The following is an 18,762-nucleotide window of genomic DNA, read 5'->3' on the forward strand; positions in this document are numbered from 1 at the left end:
AAAGATACTATGAAATCATGTAAACGGTTTCCTAGCCCTGGATAGCTACATATTAAAAATTTATTTGCTAAGCAACCATAAAATGATTTTACCGTATTTTTATAGTAGCTATACTTACCTAATATAACCAACCATCCACAATGTTTTAAAGTATTTATAATGTAGCTAAATATCCTAATCGACCACAAAATTTAATGACACACCGGTTTATACAATGTGATAGAACCTTGGGAGGGGGGGGGGAAAGCCAGCATGAACTTCGGGGAACTTCGGGTGTGTCTCTCTCGTCTGTGAAATGAAGGCTTCCCGCGATTGAGCAGGGGAGAGAGGCAGGCGCATGCGCGCGCCGGGCCGCGCGGGAAACTGCGACGCCGACGCCGACGCCCCGGCCCGCTCGGAGGCGTCTGTGCGCGCCGGGACGCCGCGGGGTGCGCACCGGGTGACACGTCCTTCCTGCGTCCTGCCGTCCGCCGCGGACGCTGTCCTTGATGCGGGACTTCGCTGACAGCCGCCCCGCGCAGAGACAGTAGCCGAGCGGGGAAGACATGGAGCGCATCGCCAGGAGCCTGCTGCGAGTCTGCGTCGTCTGCTCGCTGCTGGCCGGTGAGTACCTGTCCACGGATACGGCTCTACATACCTCTACTACTCCATGCCACGGCTCTACATGACCGTGCTACTCTATGCCAACGCAGGCAGACTACGTGATGCAACCTAGCGGCATGCGGCGTGCCCACAGAAATATTTATTTACACTAACTAATAAATTTTTAATTTACATTTTAAACATTTTTTATGATTATCCTTGATAATTGTTAGTAACAGAACCCTAATTATTCACACGTTTTCGTTGTTAACGCCACCTAGATAAACTGCTTTTGGGTTCAGCAATATCACAACTCAATTTCTGCTAATTTCATTTTGTATACAAATCCAATATTTTCCATTTTTGATTTGTTTTTTTGAGCCACAATGTCTGTTTCATTATACATACGTACAAATAGCAAGTAAGCTAACACTGTCTCACGTGATGTCAGATTGATTGTGACTATCAACCTATTCGCTGTTGAAACTACACTAGAACCCAATTTTATGTATGCTCACAGTTCCAAAAATATATCTTGTAAAATTAAGAATAAGTGTTCGTGACTACGATTTATTCTGTATAATTCAATAAACGCATTGTTATAATTCAAAATATACTTTCAAATATACATTTCCCAGAATAAGTATCAGCAACGTCGAGGTTTCGAACAAAAAAAAGTTTGAGCCTTTAGTACATTCGTACCTGGTGTTCATTTCGTCGTTGCCTTGGTCAGCGTATATGAAAAGCGGATAATTGATCAGCCTACATAATTTTTCGACGATGTAGTTTCGCATATTTTCAGTAAGTTACTATTTGGAAACACCCGTGAAATGAGAGCATTGTCATATGTGTTTTGGGTTTGTTACCCAATAATCAAACATCAAAAAAGAAAAAGTTTATCATTTTAGTGTTCGCGAAAACAATCAGTGTCTCCACATCATTGTTGGATTGCATTTAGACTCCACGTGTGTGGGTTGATCACAGAAATATGCGCAGCTCCACGTAACTTAGGAATCCTAAACAATCTTGTGGTTTGTATATGAAAGTGAGGTGACGTGATAAGATCGATCGTTCAGGGCGTAACACGTGCGTACTCGGCATTATAATTCAGCAACGTGGACGTACTGGCAATGAGATAGTTTCCAAATGGTTATAACGAAAATCTGAGAGCATTCCTTCCTTTTGTAGAAAATAACTTGCAACTCTGGGGAAAAAAAATCGTATAGAATTGTCTCTTTTGGAGTGAAAAGACAATCTGAAATAAATTACAAATATTTATTTACTTTTTGGCTGTAAGTACTTAAAATATTAATTATACACACAGAATAAATTGAAGTACATAAAATCTGCTTAGTATCAATCAATGAATATTTATTATAATGCTCAAAAATGTAACGCAAGAAAAAATTGCTACACATATATTTTCGGTAGTAAACAAAATAATTTATTGTTAAAACCTTGCGTGGTACCTAAATAGCTACCAATTAAAGGTTCAACAACATTTTTAGAAATATTAATGTGTTAGTAAGAGTTTGACCGTGGGTTATATTAGTACAAACGAAATAAGGATAAAGCTGGATTTTAGGTTTATGTGATTTCGGTGTAGAAGCGAGTAAGGTACAAAGACTGCCAAATACAGCTGCAGATATTCCTAAAATATATAAAGTTTCCATTAAGATAAGACGATAAATGGAATGTTTTCATATGAATTTTACCTTTTACATTTCTTTCTTTAGTCTGAACGAGTCTACAGCTAAAAGTGTAATTTTGGATAAATCAGGACATTTTACTGTATGTTTTTGTGTTATACTGTACGTGTACCTACATATCAAGTTTTTCAAGAATTTTTAACAAGTTTTTAAACTATGAATTTAACTTATTTTTTGAATTCCACGTTGTTTGCCGTCAACAACAGTAGGTTTTAAAATAATAAACATGTATTTATAGTATTACGGAATGTAAAGAAAACGCGCAAAAATTGTCTATTTTTCCAAAGACACAAAGATTACAGAATATTTATAAAATTTGTCAAAATAAAATTTTTATTGGGAAATAATATTTGGTGTTTATTCAGTCACAGACTATTCAATTTAGTATATAAACTGGAGGATTATAAAAGAAATTCAATAGCTAAAAAAAATTTCAACATTCAAATTTTACAAGCTAATTTTCTTCGTGTAAATACAATATATTCATCCACATAAAATAAAATAAAAATAAAAATATTTTTTTCACCGTGTAAAAAAACATAAGCTATTTTTATACAGGTTTTCACCTTAATTTTCCAGAGCATTCTGTTTGCTGATACCCAGGGATTTTCGTAATTCTTGTTTAAATTTTAATTAGTTTGGACATGAAATTGCAATATTCAGCTTGGAGTATTAAAAAAAAAACTTCAAAAACCTTGTATGCGTAAAACAGGCACTTTCAGGCTAATTTACCCTTTTTACAGCGCATAACACAGAACTCGCAGTCAGGTATAGATTTTAAAGAACACTTAGTTATATTAATACAAACAAACCCTTTTAAATATTGCAGGTGCATCGTTCACTATGGAAAAAAACAACTTATAACATCGCAGTGTGAGTGTGCGGTATTTTCAATCACACTATCTGCTAGGAAATCCCTTAACAGAACAAAACAAATTGTTCTTTAAACGATTTAATTTGTTTCCATTTTACAGTTCTCCAAACGGACATCATCAACACTGAATACTTGTAAGATAATTAATATAGTTTTAACAATATATCTTATTCATTAAGGAGAAAAAAACACATTTAAGTTAAGTTTCAATGTTAAAAATAATTTCGGCAGTTTAACTTAGTCACATACCTGAAATCTCATTAAGAAATTTTTACTGGAAGAGTAGTTAAGTTGTTTAAAAAAAAATTTCAATGCAGTCATGAGGACTGCTGACAGAAGTGAAAACATTTTCGCAATTTTTACGAAAAAAATATTATCACACAACAAATTTGTTTTATCAAGTTAGTAAAATAACTCCTTAATTACTATAAAATATGCATTGCAAAGTAACTGTAGGTATTAAAAAAATAAAAAATGATGTTCTTAATTTTTAGGTTTTATTTGCTACAAAGACTCCGTTTTCTTCGTTATTCAAACTATATATCTATACTAGCTGCCTGACCCGGCTTCGCACGGCTATAATAATGGAAAAAAATTAAGCCACATCTCCCATTTACAGTAATGGTAAATAAAAAAAATTCAGGGAAAATTTATTACAATGCTGTATAATGTACAGAAGAGAAAATGAATAGCACCGATGGTTTCCCGACTCGTGCACGCAACGTACAACTGATGTACCCGTACTTCGCTACGGCAGTCTACAGGCAGATCACTCTTGCGCCGCTCATTATACATGCCCCTCCTTGTGGGTACGCCACTGCCGCGCGATGCCCGTTTCCATGGAGACGCAGAAGGCATGAACAATGCAAAATCCTGTTCTCATGCAGACAAAGTACCCACTGTTGCCTGGTTTTAACCACCCATGGGATCTAATTTTCAGAAAATGTCATCCTGCGTAACATAAGGAACATTACTGTGAAGTTTCAAGTCTGTAATATATACCTATATACTTAAAAAAAAGGGCAATTTTTGATATTTAAAGTACCCGCAAAATTTCAACGGTGATGAGGACTGCACTAACAATGAAATAGTCGTTGCCATAGAGACGAATGAAGCATGAACAAAGCAACAGCCGTTGCCATGGTGATTTCCTACCAAAAACTGGAAATTTTGATATATTACGCCCCCGAAACTGCCCTTGGGATCGGATTTCCGCAGAATCCGTTCTTAATGAGCGAGTGAGTCAGTGAGTGGTATTTCGCTTTATATATATATACAAGTCCTTGTCAGAATTGTAACGGGAGAGGAAAATTATTGATGGTCCGAAAAATGAAAATTAATTAAAAATAATAAAAATAATTCAATTAAAAGAAAAAAAATTAAACACAGAGAGAGGAAAAAAATAGTTAAGGTTTGCGATATAAAGTGATAAAAAGTATTTAAATACTAATTGAACTCTTGCTTCGTTGTTAATATCACACGGGTGTTTTTTTACTTGTATGGGAAAATTAAGAATGATAAGGCATCTAGTGCGTGGCAACAATGTTAATAGGCAATAGAAAATAAACTTCTAGCGCCTGCGGCATTGTCAACACACACTTCGTACGTGTACTGCATGTTGTATCTAACCCCCTCCAACGCATTTGATTCTAAATTGGACTTTTAGTAAGGATCCCAAATGTTATTGATAATATAATATAGCCTATAGCCTTCCTCGATAAATGTACTATCCAACACTAAAAGAATTTTTCAAATCGGACCAGTGGTTCCTGAGATTAGCGCGTTCAAACAAACAAACAAACAAACTCTTCAGGTTTATAATATTAGTATAGATGACAATATTAATATATTTTATACTCACTTTTTACTGCACAGTAATCGTAAACTTATGATTTAAAAGCGCAATAAGTTATACCAATATGAACATATATAGTGTTATGGTTAACACGTCACGTGACCATTTCGATGACGACTTACATGAATTTACTCCCTATCCAAACCTTCCCATAGAAGTTTTCACTTCAAAAAAACGTAGGCACGAGAACGCTTCACCACTCATACGCGAATATTTAATCGCGTATGAATCGTTCATGTGCTCGAGGCGATGGGAAACCTTTGCAGAATCTCCTGGTCGTGAGAGCCAGAGGGGAGTCGGGTATTTCCTCCCCAGGGACGCTATATGGGGAGCACTGCGTTGGGAACCTATCAGGGCCCCCACTTGGCCGGTGCTACCGTTGCTATGGCAACGGGGCCCATGGGTCTAGGGGGCCTGCGAAGGAAAGAAAAAAAACTTAAAACAAAAAAAGTAGACAATTTTAAATAAATCATAGAAAACAATTAAACAGTAAGGCCTAAATTTAGTTACCGATGAAATATTACACCAGAGTAATATTATTCGGAATATGCTGTGCATACAGAACGTGTCTGAATCTACAACTGTGAGTAACAAAACCACCACCAATTGACGTGAAACCATGTTGACTGTGCAGAACCCTTACACTCATTTATTTGCCATTATTCAAAATAAATTTACGTTGACAATAGAAACACTGACTTAAAACTAGTTTTAATATGTTTTAAAAATAAATTGTGAAAAGGTTAAAAAAATATATATAATTAAAACAATATACATAAAAGAAAACAAACATTTTTTATCTCTGTTAGAAAAAAAAAGGGGGGGGGGAATCATGACTTCTAGCAACGGGGCCCACAGAATGATGTGGGGGGTCTGGAACCTATTAATGAGCACCCACTGGCACGAACTTGAAAATAACTCGAAGCTGTGATCGATACCGTAATATCGAACATGCGCGATAGTGACACCCACGCCATCCGCCGGCATCGGACAAGCAACGCGCACGGCTATCGCGGCAACACAGTGATAGTGACCTGCTCACTCTGATGGGTGGCGTACCGACGTGTTATCTTATCGACTGCACTTGCAACGTGCGCGCTCAGATGAAACGTTGCACGCTTGTAGATAATGGCTGACAAGCAGTTTGGAAACTTATTAAAATTTAACAAGTTAACTGAGGTTATCGAAAGTTTCAAAACTGCAATTTTATTTCCCAACATTCTACGTGGTTAAATAGTTATTAATATTGATAAAAAAAAATTTGCTACATATGCTACGAACAAAAAAAAAAAATATTGGGAATTTGGTTCAACCTTTTCCACAGGGCACAGAAATGCTGAACTGACTCTTTCGTGCATTCTTTGAATGGTACTTACGATGTAAAGATTTATTAAAGATGTTATTTTGGCCATACACCATTGCTGAATTCGCAGTATGTCATAAGAAAACTCAATAATGTACAAAAAATACTTAAAAAATTTAAAAAAATGATGAACATGCAACTAATGCCCTCCAATTAATTTTCTGTGCTGTTTTTTTTTCATTGGCTGATTTGAGCTGTTTTTAGTGTATTTGCATGTTCATATTTTTTTGTAACTTTATTTTTTGTCCATTAACGAAATTTGTTATGTGTGTCATACAGTGTACCCAGCAATGGTGTACCTATGTACAAAATAACATCTTGAAACATTAACTCGTTCGTGTTTCAACGACAGTCTTCAAAAAATTAAAAAAAAATTTTCTTCCACTTAAAAAGTATAATTAGAAAAAAAACATTATATTTTTGTTTGGTATTCAAGAAGTTAACGTAAAAATAAAGGATTTCAGAGTGGCGTTGGCCAACTGGACAACCGAGATTAAACAGTGGACTCAAAACACTTGGTTGTCTGTTGACTTGGTGCTCATTAATTCGAATCATGACGGGTTGTTGGAAAGGGAAATTCGAATCTCGCTACTTGAATGTGTGGCATTAGTGGAGACCGGAAAAATTCGCGGATTCATTTCGTTATAGGCTGAAATTCAAACTTGTGTACATTTCTGCTGGTTCTGCTATCGGCTCGCAGTTTAACTGTAACTATCTGGGCCAATGAGAGACTATCCACTAATGAAGCGTCGAATTACAAGCTACCCAGTGGAGTCGCTTCACAATTTAGTACCCAATGAACACGCGTGTTTACTTGAGAAATGAAGAGGATAATGGAGGCTGTCCTAGAGGTCATTGAATCCGCGAATTTTTCCGGTCCCTAGGTATTAGCAATTACATAGTCTAGAAACGTTTTGAAAATGGGGACTGAACACACCATAGCCTGGTCAGGGGTGTATTTGTGTTAGTGAGGCGGGTTGATAAGTGCGGCGCTCGCTGTCGCTTCTAGCGCGGTATCGCCTCTAAGCGCAAAGATGTGAACAGGCGCGCAGTCTTCTCGTCGTCAAAGAGAAACTGTGAAATTCGAGCGGCGACTTAACATTATAGCATAGAAATGAAGGTGTAATGTAATTTCCTTAAGCGCTTTCAAGAATCTATATCTGTTGTTTTACGTCTAAAAATTAATCTGGAAAAACGCGTTTTAGCCATTTTTACTTTTTAAAAAAATACAGTTTAAAACTTAATCAGAAATCAAAAATACTTTTTCGGCCTTCAGCGAATTCCGAAATGTTTTTCGTAAGCAGGCCCCACTCGGATATCTCGAGTAGTTTTGAAATCGCGTTGTTTTTCCTGAAGCTCTGCGCACCGTGTGTGTGCCCGGGTAGGCGGGGCTCTTAAGTGGCTTGCATTTTACATATATCTCCATTTATACTCCTCATAATGTTGGTGTTGCCCCTCAGTTCTCACAGCTGCCCGCCTTTCTAGTGCCTTCTGCATCATCCCACCTCTACAACACAAATATACCCCTGACAGGAAGCGGCCCCTTAAGGTGGTGCCTCCCATTTCAGGTCAAGATTTTATATTTACAGTAATTACAGATAAACTTGTAGACTTTTCAATTGTTTAACTTTCACGAAATTAAAAATATATACAGCACATATTTTTTTGCATAATTAGCTTTCAAAGTTACATTTTTAACGTTTTTTGGGCTATACAAATAAGGAGAATTAAATTTATTGCAGAACTGAAACTTTTTAGGTTTAACTGCAATTCCACTGGCTACTCCAAGAAATGGTTTGAATTTCTTTCAGAAAATATTAATTAATTTTACCTGGCATTTCAAAATTCTCAAATTTGTTACGATTTTGACAGAAAAAGAACCATGAAATGAGTTTTTGTGATAGAAATGCAAACCATATCATGAAGTAGCCAGTGGCATTGCAATTAAACCTAAAAAATTTGAGTTCTGCAATAAATTAAATTCTCCTTTTTGGTACAAACTAAAAACGTTAAAAATGTAACTTTGGCAGCTAATAATGCAAAAAGTATGAGCTGTATATATTTTTTATTTCGTGAAAGTTAAAAAATTGAAAAAGTTCAAAAGTTGATCAGTGACTAATATAAATATAAAATCATGACCTGAAATGGGAGGCACCACCTTAACATCCCTTTCCTTTCCTCTTGGATCACCCAAGTCCGACCTGCTCCCGCAGCGCGAACAAGCGGTCCGTTCTAGGGCAGTGCTGTATCACTCCGCCGGTCAGTGAAGCTTCTGTGCCCATTGCGTTTTTAAAGAATTCTGCTTTTAATTCCATGCCCAAGTTTCGTATTCTCAGTGTATTTGCAACATGAAAACACATGTACTTGCTCGTTACCGAGTATAGATGTTAAACATCTCTGGCGAGTACTGAAATACTCGCTCACATTTGTTTCTCGTTTGTTTCATTTTGCAGCCAAAGTGCTTCCCACAGTTCATGTCCTCAGCATGGAGCGAGAGAGGTAAAAGGAAGCCCAACGGACAATACCTACATGTTGACTTTTTTTAACGTCGTTCTCTTTCTGCTTTAGGTTTAGATTTCAGACAGACACAGCCCGTTATGACTATCATGTTCGAGGACGTTAACACAACGGAAGCTGATGGCATGCCACATTGTTATAGTCACGGTTATAATGCACTGGTGATAAAGTCCTTTACTCATTGAACAAGACCACGGAGATAATGTGAAGTTTTATTAATATGTCACGTTAAATAAATATATATATAGTTTTTCTTTTGTAATACAAATACCCTAATTAAAATGTATTTAAATGTTTTAAGCTGGTGATCTCAGCATAACGATTCTGCACGATATTTTAGTAATTTACTACACTACTCCTTTAGATAAAATATGTGGTCACTAAATTATCTTTATTCTCGCTAGAACGTTTTTGGGTCGCACATGAATTTAGTGCTCTGTGCAGAGTGACTAGATGAAATGCTATGTTTACCCAAATTTAGTTTATAACTATCCTCGTGACTCAAACAAAAGTGTCATTAAAAATCTATTTATAAAAATATTTTATAACTATAATGGTTTTTAATAGTCATACAATTTTTAAACTGTAAATAATTGCTTAAACCATTTATGAAATAAAAACGTATGTTGCATTTATTTAATAAAAATTTAATAATATTTTAAATTGTGGAAAAAATAATGTATGATCTTATGTCAGCTTAATTTTAAGTATAAATTAAAATTGTTAGTAAAATCTTTTAAAAATCAGAGATATATTAATCTTAAAACAAAAAAAAAATAAAAGCATACACAACCTTAACATTTTAATAACATTTAGAAAAAATTTCTCATAAATAGTATTGGACCTTAGAGTGTGATCAAACCTCAGTCACGGGGCTTGAAATATGAATACATTGGGAAACCTTTCCTCCATCAATACCATTGCTATTAGAGTAGGACTTAAATATTCCCTCAGATAAAAATAAACATTATTCTATCAAGTGCCTAAGCATTGAAACGCAGAGCATGAATTTAATCTTGTCTATTACTAGTGTATTCCCTTGAAGCCTACAAAATCGCGGGTACCATATTTAAATCTCCTTTATTTAGAAACTCTAGCATTAATTATTTTATTTTGTAATGTGTCACAAGAAAATAAGTTGATTACATTGATTAGGAATTATATATTAGTTTTAGCAATTTTTAAGGTATAAACCTTTTTAAGAAAGTTTTAAAAAAAGAATGCTGATATAAACCTTTGTTTAGCACTTCAGTTGGAAAGGCAACAATTTAATATTCCATAAATTTTATTTAAAAATGTGTGAAAATAAAATGAGCCACAGTCTGAATTTCATGTAAAAAATAATTAACATTTTTAGATGTTAAAATTGGTATTTTTTTAAAAGGTTTAATATATATATATATATATATATATATATATATATATATATATATATATATATAAATGTAGTATACCTGTCCTAAGATTGCTCGGTTCTAATCCATTAAAGAACGAGTAAAATATTTTTATCACGCTTCTATGTATGTGATTCCAGCATGAACTTGAACTGCCCTCTACATCAAGTTATTTTTAAGACTGTAATGTGAATTAGGTGAATTGAAATCCTTATTCTCTTGAGTAACCTGGTTAAATATTCAACTCATCACTGACATGATGTGATAATGCGTTTTCCCCATCTTTCAGTCGCTCAAGGACTCGGTGCATGCGGCAAGTAATTCAGCGGCTTTGGTCTTAAGGAAGAGTTTGCAATGTTAAGAAAGATCTTCTTAAATATAAACTTTGCCATTTTTCAAGCCTTTTGCCAAATTAATATTAATTTTTAATAGAACTCAAAATTTTAGGCTACATACCAACCTATTCGGAATAATGAGACCTTTGTTGATCAAAGCATAACCTAGCCACGATATTATTAAATTTATGATTTAGTTTATATAACAGAAAATTAATAATCATTGATTGATTAAAAATGAGTGTCAACAAAATTTCAGCAGCCAAATGAGGGCTTATACATGTACAGTTTCTAAAAGGCACGCTAACTCAAAATCATTTCTACAGTTCTAAGGTAACTGAGGGCATTAATGAAACCAATAAATAGATTGAGATTGTATCAATGAAAACAATGATTATTAGTGATATAATTACATCGGATATAATGATTTATTTATAACATAACTATATATTAAGCTTTAGCTTATTTACAAATTAAAATGTGGACGATGTGTTAGAAAATAACATCGCATTTAGCACATCTATTATTTTTTAAATACTTTTCTTTTAAATTAATAATCTTTGCAAAAAGCAATAACGTAACCTGTTTAATTTTTCGATTTATCTGACAAAACTAAGTATTCCAATCCTCTGAAAAGTTTCAGTGTAGTTTGTACTTACACTGTAAACTAACTTTTTGAGACGTTTACTGCTCGTATAAATAAAAGTATCTTAAACTGTTTCAGAATTTGTTTTGTTATGAAGTAATGTATTTGATTATACAGAAAATTGTTTGAAGTTTTTTTTTAAACCACCGAACTGTAAGTCCTCTGGGAAAAAAAACACTGTTTCACAAATAAACGCAAACCGCTTATGAATGGTTTATTTAATGATGCAAAAGGAAAGAGTAGCATTGAAAAAAATGCACGCTTAGAAAAACGGGGATTAGGTCTCGTTTAGGACACCAAGTTACTCAATTACATGCGTGTTTTATGGTATACTCGTCCTTCTCGCTTCCTAATTAGGCATTGTTTACATTCACGTGTTTTGCATTTGTTTACAACCAATATTTGCCATGTTTTCGAAAGCTCAGGAGCTTGCTGGAAGGAGCGAAATACAAGCGGTTGTTCTCACGAATTTAAAGGAGGAGTGAAGCGAAATGTAAACATTTTGAGATCCAAGTTACTAAAATACTATCTGAGAATCATTAACTGCGTGTTATGATTCAAGCGAGACGAAATATTCTTGTAGGCCTAAAGAGAGTTTAAAATGTACATATACTTTTTCCATGCACAAATTGTTGTTCGTAAATTTCCCTTGTTTCTTTCAACTAATTTGTGCATGTCACCAAAATAACTGTAAAATTCCTTTAGACATGAAGTGTAAAATGCATCAAATTTGATAAAGTAATGATTTAATTATTTTTAACGTCTCATTCACATTGATATCTTTAGACATGGATGAAGGTTGAGACGGTATTATAAAGGTAATTTCTATACTTTATAGAAATCAGTTTATTTATTTTATTCACGCTGAACATTTTCATCAGTTTAATTATGGTTCGTTTATTCTATGCAATTGTGTGTGATTTGAATAGTATTTTGCTTTGTCTATGATTATGATTTTATCTTTGGTCATAAATTTAAAATTATTTTTTTTTTTATTTTCTCTGCATTTTGTCAAAATTGAGAGAATCGCAGTAGTTATTAACAAGACAAAATAAAAAAAGTTCTTTAGAATGTTCGGCCGTAATGACGTTTAAGTTGGATTCTACGAATAGCTACTACGAGAAATATGACCATTTAAAATAAGTCAAGCTGAATTACTGAAAGTTGAAGAAGATTTATAGATATTCGTAAGGAATTAATTGGATTTAGATAAAATAATTTACAAAGAATTACCATATACTTTCAACGAGAGCTGATCCATTATCGACGTGTATAAAAGACCGTACCATGAATAAGTAATGTTGAAGGATAATCGCAAATTGACCTGCAAAAGACTAATCTAAAAATTCAATGAAGAGTTGAAGCTCGAGTCTACTTCTGTACTACTGTCATGCTAAACCATGACTGACTGAAGGAAGGTGGAGGAACATTTCCAATCGACGATGAAGATTCCAGAGAAGGACGATCCGTGAGCCAATCCGAATACCAGCCCCAGGAGACCGTTCGAGAGGAGTGCCCAGAGGACTACTTCTACCAGGTCCTAGAGTGATGGATGTCCTTGACCGCTGATCGCGCTGTGCGGTGATCACCGAGGATGGCCTCTTTTCCTGGATGTGGTTTGCTGAAACCGAGGTCGGTTCGTACCAGTCCCGTCACGTCGCTGTAGAAATTTTCATCGTTTACGTTCAAGAGTTCTATCCACATAAAAAAAAAAACTTTATTTCTTCAAAGATACTTAAAGCATTCAAAGTTTAAACAAAAATTGTAACAACTATTCTTCATACATGTTAACTTGGTTAATTTAATTATCAGATATTTTACCGGGATCCCAGTATTACATAGTTTTAGACGTAGTTCATGATTGGAATTCATTTTGGAGTCATAAATGATTGATTAAGACGCTTACTCTGGTGTAGTATGGTTTTCACTGAAACCCAGAGGTTCGCTCACCGACTGATCACTAAACGGCACACACTCATAATACATACATAATTTATTTTGGTTCGTTGTAACTTTCAACAGGAGTTTAACTTTAAAGTAGAGACAATATTAATTTATTTTAACCTGAAGTAATTGATTTACATCTGTGCATAAATATTAATTTTTGCAATTTAATTACGACTTTGCACTTAGATTGATGAGGAACAAAACCCCTGTAAGAATTCCAATCATCTGAGATTAGCAAATAATTTTAATTATAACATAGTGTGATTTTATTAATTCTGTGGATCAAATATGTGATATGAATGTTATGTCAACGATACAGAAACACTTAAATAATACACTGCCATTTGTCACCGATACCACATATTTTTATTTACCACGGATAAAAATAGTTACACTAAGGAGTATTTTCAGTTTGAATTCGAGTAAGGTAATTTACATTATTCAGTTCATTCATTCTGGGCCGGACACCACAGATGTTAGGAAATATATAATCAATAATCCATAATTTTCGTCTGAAACATTAGTGGGTAACGCCCAGATTATGGCGCCCAACATTTAGGCCGTATTTCGGTGGAAACAACCGAATACTACACAGAGACATTGAAAACATAAATAGTAGGAGAGAAGAAAATTTTGAATCCCAGGTCATGTCATTTGAGGGAAATCGAGATCCATATTTCCTCAGAGGAAGTACACACGGAGATAGTAGTAATATACAGTCGGAAATAGTTTCTGAGAGAATGTCAGAGGTAGGAGAAAGGGAAGCAGGGACAGTCCCAGAACTTCATCACGATGCAAATTCCCCAATCAATCGTCAGTTGCAACAGGATGAGGAAGCAACTCGAACAGTAAAGGAACATCAAACTGTTACGCTAGAACAGATGTTCAGATTTATACAGGAGGAGAAACGGGAGCACGAACGCGAGAAACGGGAGCGCGAACGCAAGGAACAGGAGGAGAAACAGGAACGCGAACTCAAGAAACAGGAGGAGAAACAGGAACGCGAACGCAAGGAACAGGAGAATACTGAGAGACTAGATAATATTGCACGAATTTTGAATACGGCGTTAAACAGTTTGGCTGCCGAAACAGAACAACTTCGAACAAATATTACACAAACACAACAAACAATGGAGCAAAACTTTACTGTTGTTCATGAACGTATTGAGTCATTAGAAAACACAGTACCGCGTTTGAAGGAAAATGTTAATCAAGTACAAAATGATTTGGAAGGGAAAGTAAACCGAGTAGAAATACGCGTGGAGGTAATGGAGAGAGAGGTCAGACAACACACTGCGTTGTGCACGACGAAACAAGCAGTCATAAATGAGAAGACTAACAACACAAGGGAAAATATTAGTGTAGCTAGTTCCACTGGAATAAGCGCAGAACCGACCACGAATATTAGTAACGATTTTCCATTAGTTACTGAACCCATGTTAACACTACACCATCCCGCTAGGAAATGGTTGGACAACATTCCTACGTATGCCGGAAAGAGTACAGAGAACCCCAGGAAATTTCTCAACCAATACGAGGAGTACTGTAATATATTCAGGTTATCGGAAACGGATAGGCTGAAAAACATCAGTCATTGTTTGAAAGACACCGCATACTATTGGTGGGAACTACTCAAAGATTCGGTCACTGATTATAGTTCTTTCCGCAAGTCATTTCTACAACAATTATAGAGTACCAGAATACAAAGTAATTTGCGTATTCAGTTACATTCTGAAAAGTTCGAACCTAGGAGATTTCAAAACCTAGAAGCCCACATAAGCAACATGTATGAGAGAACACGTTATCTAGACTGTAACATGGAAGATGAAGAATTTATAGCGATGATACTATCTCAGTTACCTGTTAGGTATCAGTTACAGTTAACTGGACGTAATTACAACGGAATAGTTGATTTCAAAGAACAACTACTTAACTATGACCGACTTGAAAAGCTTGATAGGGCGAACTCAAACAAGGAGGTGTTCGAACGTAAACACACTAATCAATCTCCGCCATTGTATCAAAATTGGCGAAATAAAAGTGGTGAGCAGGAGAATGTACAAAAACCATCGCGCATGAATACATTGAACGTAGAACCATCCAGAAATCAGTGGTATTATAAAGGATACCGGGGTCGACGCCGAAATTACGATTATTGTAATAGACCGAACTAATCAAACGGTAATCAAAGACAACGAGATAATTACGACCAAGGACAACACTTTAGCCGACCACAGGAAGGGGCCATTTGGATCTCGAATCAGAAATTAAATACAGACCAGGTAGTTGAACACTGCGCGTGTGATCGAAACACGTCACATGGTCAATATCGCGTAGAAGCCCAAACCTTTTGTCCATCGGGAAAAGTAATAACGAGCATGAGGAACACCGAACACGAGGTTTCGCGAGGGGAGAATGCCAACCTTATTTCTCCAAGCAACGAAAATGGAAATAGGAAATGGTCGTCTAACCAAACGAATGATTGTGCGAGCTTTAGCCTAGGAGGAAATCAGGCGCAAAACATGGCCAAGAGTTCTGGTCAGATAACAACCACATGGTTACCTGACAAAATAAAGGGATTCACTAATCAAACGGGAAACTAGTCAGGGAGGGTGTACCACAGCTCCTATCACAGCTCCCTAATGAGAATGTGGAAGGGGCTAATACCCACAACGAATATCCATCGGAAATTCAAACGAACACTTTAGTCACAAAACGGATCAATGCTGTGATTTTCAAAGAAAACGAACGAGATTTTCTACTCAGCGAACCCTGCGTAGAAACCGGTAAAGCTAAGGAGGCATTGTGTCCTGAAATCACACTTATCGTAAATGGAGTCAAGTCACCTGTTCTGTTGAACAGCGGAGCAGAAATTTCATGTATTAGTGAAGATTGTGTCTCTATGATTGAAAGCACAGGAATTAAACTACCTCGTATGCCTGTTCCGAGTATTAAGATTTTAGGAATAACGTCCAGGGCTAGTCCCATAATCAATCGACAAACCTTATTAGAGATCGAAGGATTAGTTAACGTAAGACGCGTGCCTATCTTAATAGTAAAAGGTTTGGCAAAACCGATTATACTATGAATCGATTTTCTTACTACATATAAAGTTCTATTGGATTTCAGAGGATGGATGATTACGGCTATGGATAATTTAGAAAACCCGACTACTCCAGAAAAATGGGAAGTTACGGACAAATGCGTTTCCCTTATTAGAGAAGTAAATCCTTATACAACGATATGCAATACTACTCTGACCAATCTTGATGCTACCGAGGAAGACTTGCGTAATGCAGTGAGTGGAGTCACTTTAATTAATAATAACGAGAAAAATGAACTGTTTCAAGTTTTAAAGAATTTTTAGAAAGTATTTTCGGATAAACCCGGCATAAAAAACTTGTACCAGGCTAGCATATGTGTGAAACCAGGCGAGCCGTTTCATAGAAAATCTTACCCGATACCAGCCAAATTTTTAAGTGAAGCCGAAGAATACTTACAGTTGATGTTAGACTGGAAGGTAGTTGAACGAGCTCCCAGCCCTTTTACCAATGCTATCTTGTGCGTCAGAAAAAAAGACGGATCCGTGTGGTTATGTTTGGACGCACGGGAAATTAACACGATAACCGTCCGAGACCGAGAAAGTCCCCGACCGATCAGTGATATTTTGCGATTATATCAAGGTGTTAAATTACTAACCACTTTAGATTTGTCGGCCGGCTATTGGCAAATTCCTTTGAAGAAGGAATCACAGAAGTATACATCATTTTTATTTAAGAATTATTATCAGTACGTATTTCGAGTAATGCCTTTTGGGTTATGTAATGCCGTGGCGGAATTCACGAGGTGTTTGGACCAGACCTTAGGACCTGAATGTAAATGTTTCGCGCGTGCTTATGTCGATGACATAGTTATTACTTCGGCGTCACTTGAAGAACACTTGATCCATATTAGTATTGTACTGACTAAGTTACGTGATGCTGGCATGAGAGCGAAGTTGAAGAAGTCCATGTTCTGTCGACAAGAATTACCTTTCCTAGACCACATTTTGACGCCTACCGGCATTAAAACGTCACCCGAAAAATTACAGAGTATTACAAATTTTCCTACGCCTAAAAACATCAAACAATTAAGGACTTTTCTTGGTGTAATCGGATTCTATCGCAACTATAGTGATAAAATAGCCAAAGTAGCTGTACCCCTTTTCCGGTTATTAAAAAAGGACCAAGTGTGGGATTGGTGTGAAGAAGCCAAGAAAGCGTTTGAGGACTTGAAGAAAATTTTCGTCGAAGAACAAGTTTTACACCACCCTGTTCTAGGCAAAGATTTCCTGTTATACACAGATGCGTCAGCCTACGCGCTGGGCGCAAAATTAGCACAAGCGGACGACGAAGGTTTATAGCGTACTGTCGCGATGGCAAGTCGAACTTTAAACAATGTCGAGAGAAACTATACGGTCACAAAGCGAGAAACCTTAGCAATTATATGGGCATTGCAAAAATTTAGAGACATGTTATTGGGCGAACATGTAAAATTGCTGACAGACCATCAAGCATTATGGTTTTTAAAAACTGGGAAAATCTTTGGTAGCAGATTAACTAGATGGTGTCTACTTATACAAGAATACGACATCGAAATTTGTCATATCAAGGGCAAGGAAAACGTAGTAGCGGACTACCTTAGCCGAGTACCGGATGTCGTGGAAAATGAAATACCTAACAAGAAGAATCCGAAGGAATTTTTAGTCACTCATTTAGATACAGAACAAATCACCAATAACGACACTATCAAAAATATTTTTCAAAATCTGGTGCAACTCCAAAGTGATGATGTGTTTTGTAAAAACATTAAGGTAAAACATCAAAACGTTGGATCGGAGCACAAGCTCAATACCAAGTATTGTATTTCTGATAATGGTATCCTATTTTACCAGGGAAAACTATGTTCCCGATTTGAAGATGTATGGAAACCGGTCATTCCTAGTGAAATAATAAACAAGATTATATGGGAGATACATCGAAATTGTGCGCATGTCGGTTCCAAGAAATTGACGGCGGCGTTGAGTAGAAAATTGTATTGTCCAAATTTGCCTAAATGTGTAGCGAAAATTACCCGTTCCTGTGACCTCTGCCAAAAGGCAAAACACTCACAACACAACCTTATCGGTGAGACGCAACCGATAATTCCGAGAGGACCTTTACAATTGGTGTCCGTAGACTTACTGGGACCATTGCCTCGATCTACCGCTGGAGTGAAATATGTATTTGTAATGTTAGACGTATTCTCCAAATACGCAAAATTATACCCCATAGTCAGCGTCACTAGCAGAGTCGTTCTTCAAAAAGTAAAAAAATTTGAAAATGAGGTGGGACATGCCGAAGCTATTATTTCCGATCACGCTACACAATTTACTAGTCCAATATGGCAAGAAGGATTGAGACAAATGCGGATTACACCAACCATGTCTTCGATTAGACATCCTCAGAGTAATCCTGTCGAAAGACTAATGCGCACATTGGGGAACATGTTGCGTACATTCT

At 36.1% G+C, this 18,762-nt stretch overlaps 1 protein-coding gene across 1 annotated transcript in view; it reads left to right on the forward strand.

The window, feature by feature from the left end:
- Positions 1 to 420: 420 nt before the first annotated feature.
- LOC134542579 (uncharacterized) overlaps positions 421 to 18,762 on the forward strand; it is a 434,599-nt gene continuing 416,257 nt past the window's right edge. Inside the window, exon 1 of the mRNA XM_063386955.1 lies at positions 421 to 603. Coding sequence (XP_063243025.1) covers positions 546 to 603 — 58 coding nt within the window. The 5' untranslated portion in view covers positions 421 to 545. The remainder of the gene's footprint in view (positions 604 to 18,762) is intronic.

This window comes from Bacillus rossius, assembly GCF_032445375.1.
Source record: "Bacillus rossius redtenbacheri isolate Brsri chromosome 9 unlocalized genomic scaffold, Brsri_v3 Brsri_v3_scf9_1, whole genome shotgun sequence".
NCBI classification, from domain to species: Eukaryota; Metazoa; Arthropoda; class Insecta; order Phasmatodea; family Bacillidae; genus Bacillus; species Bacillus rossius.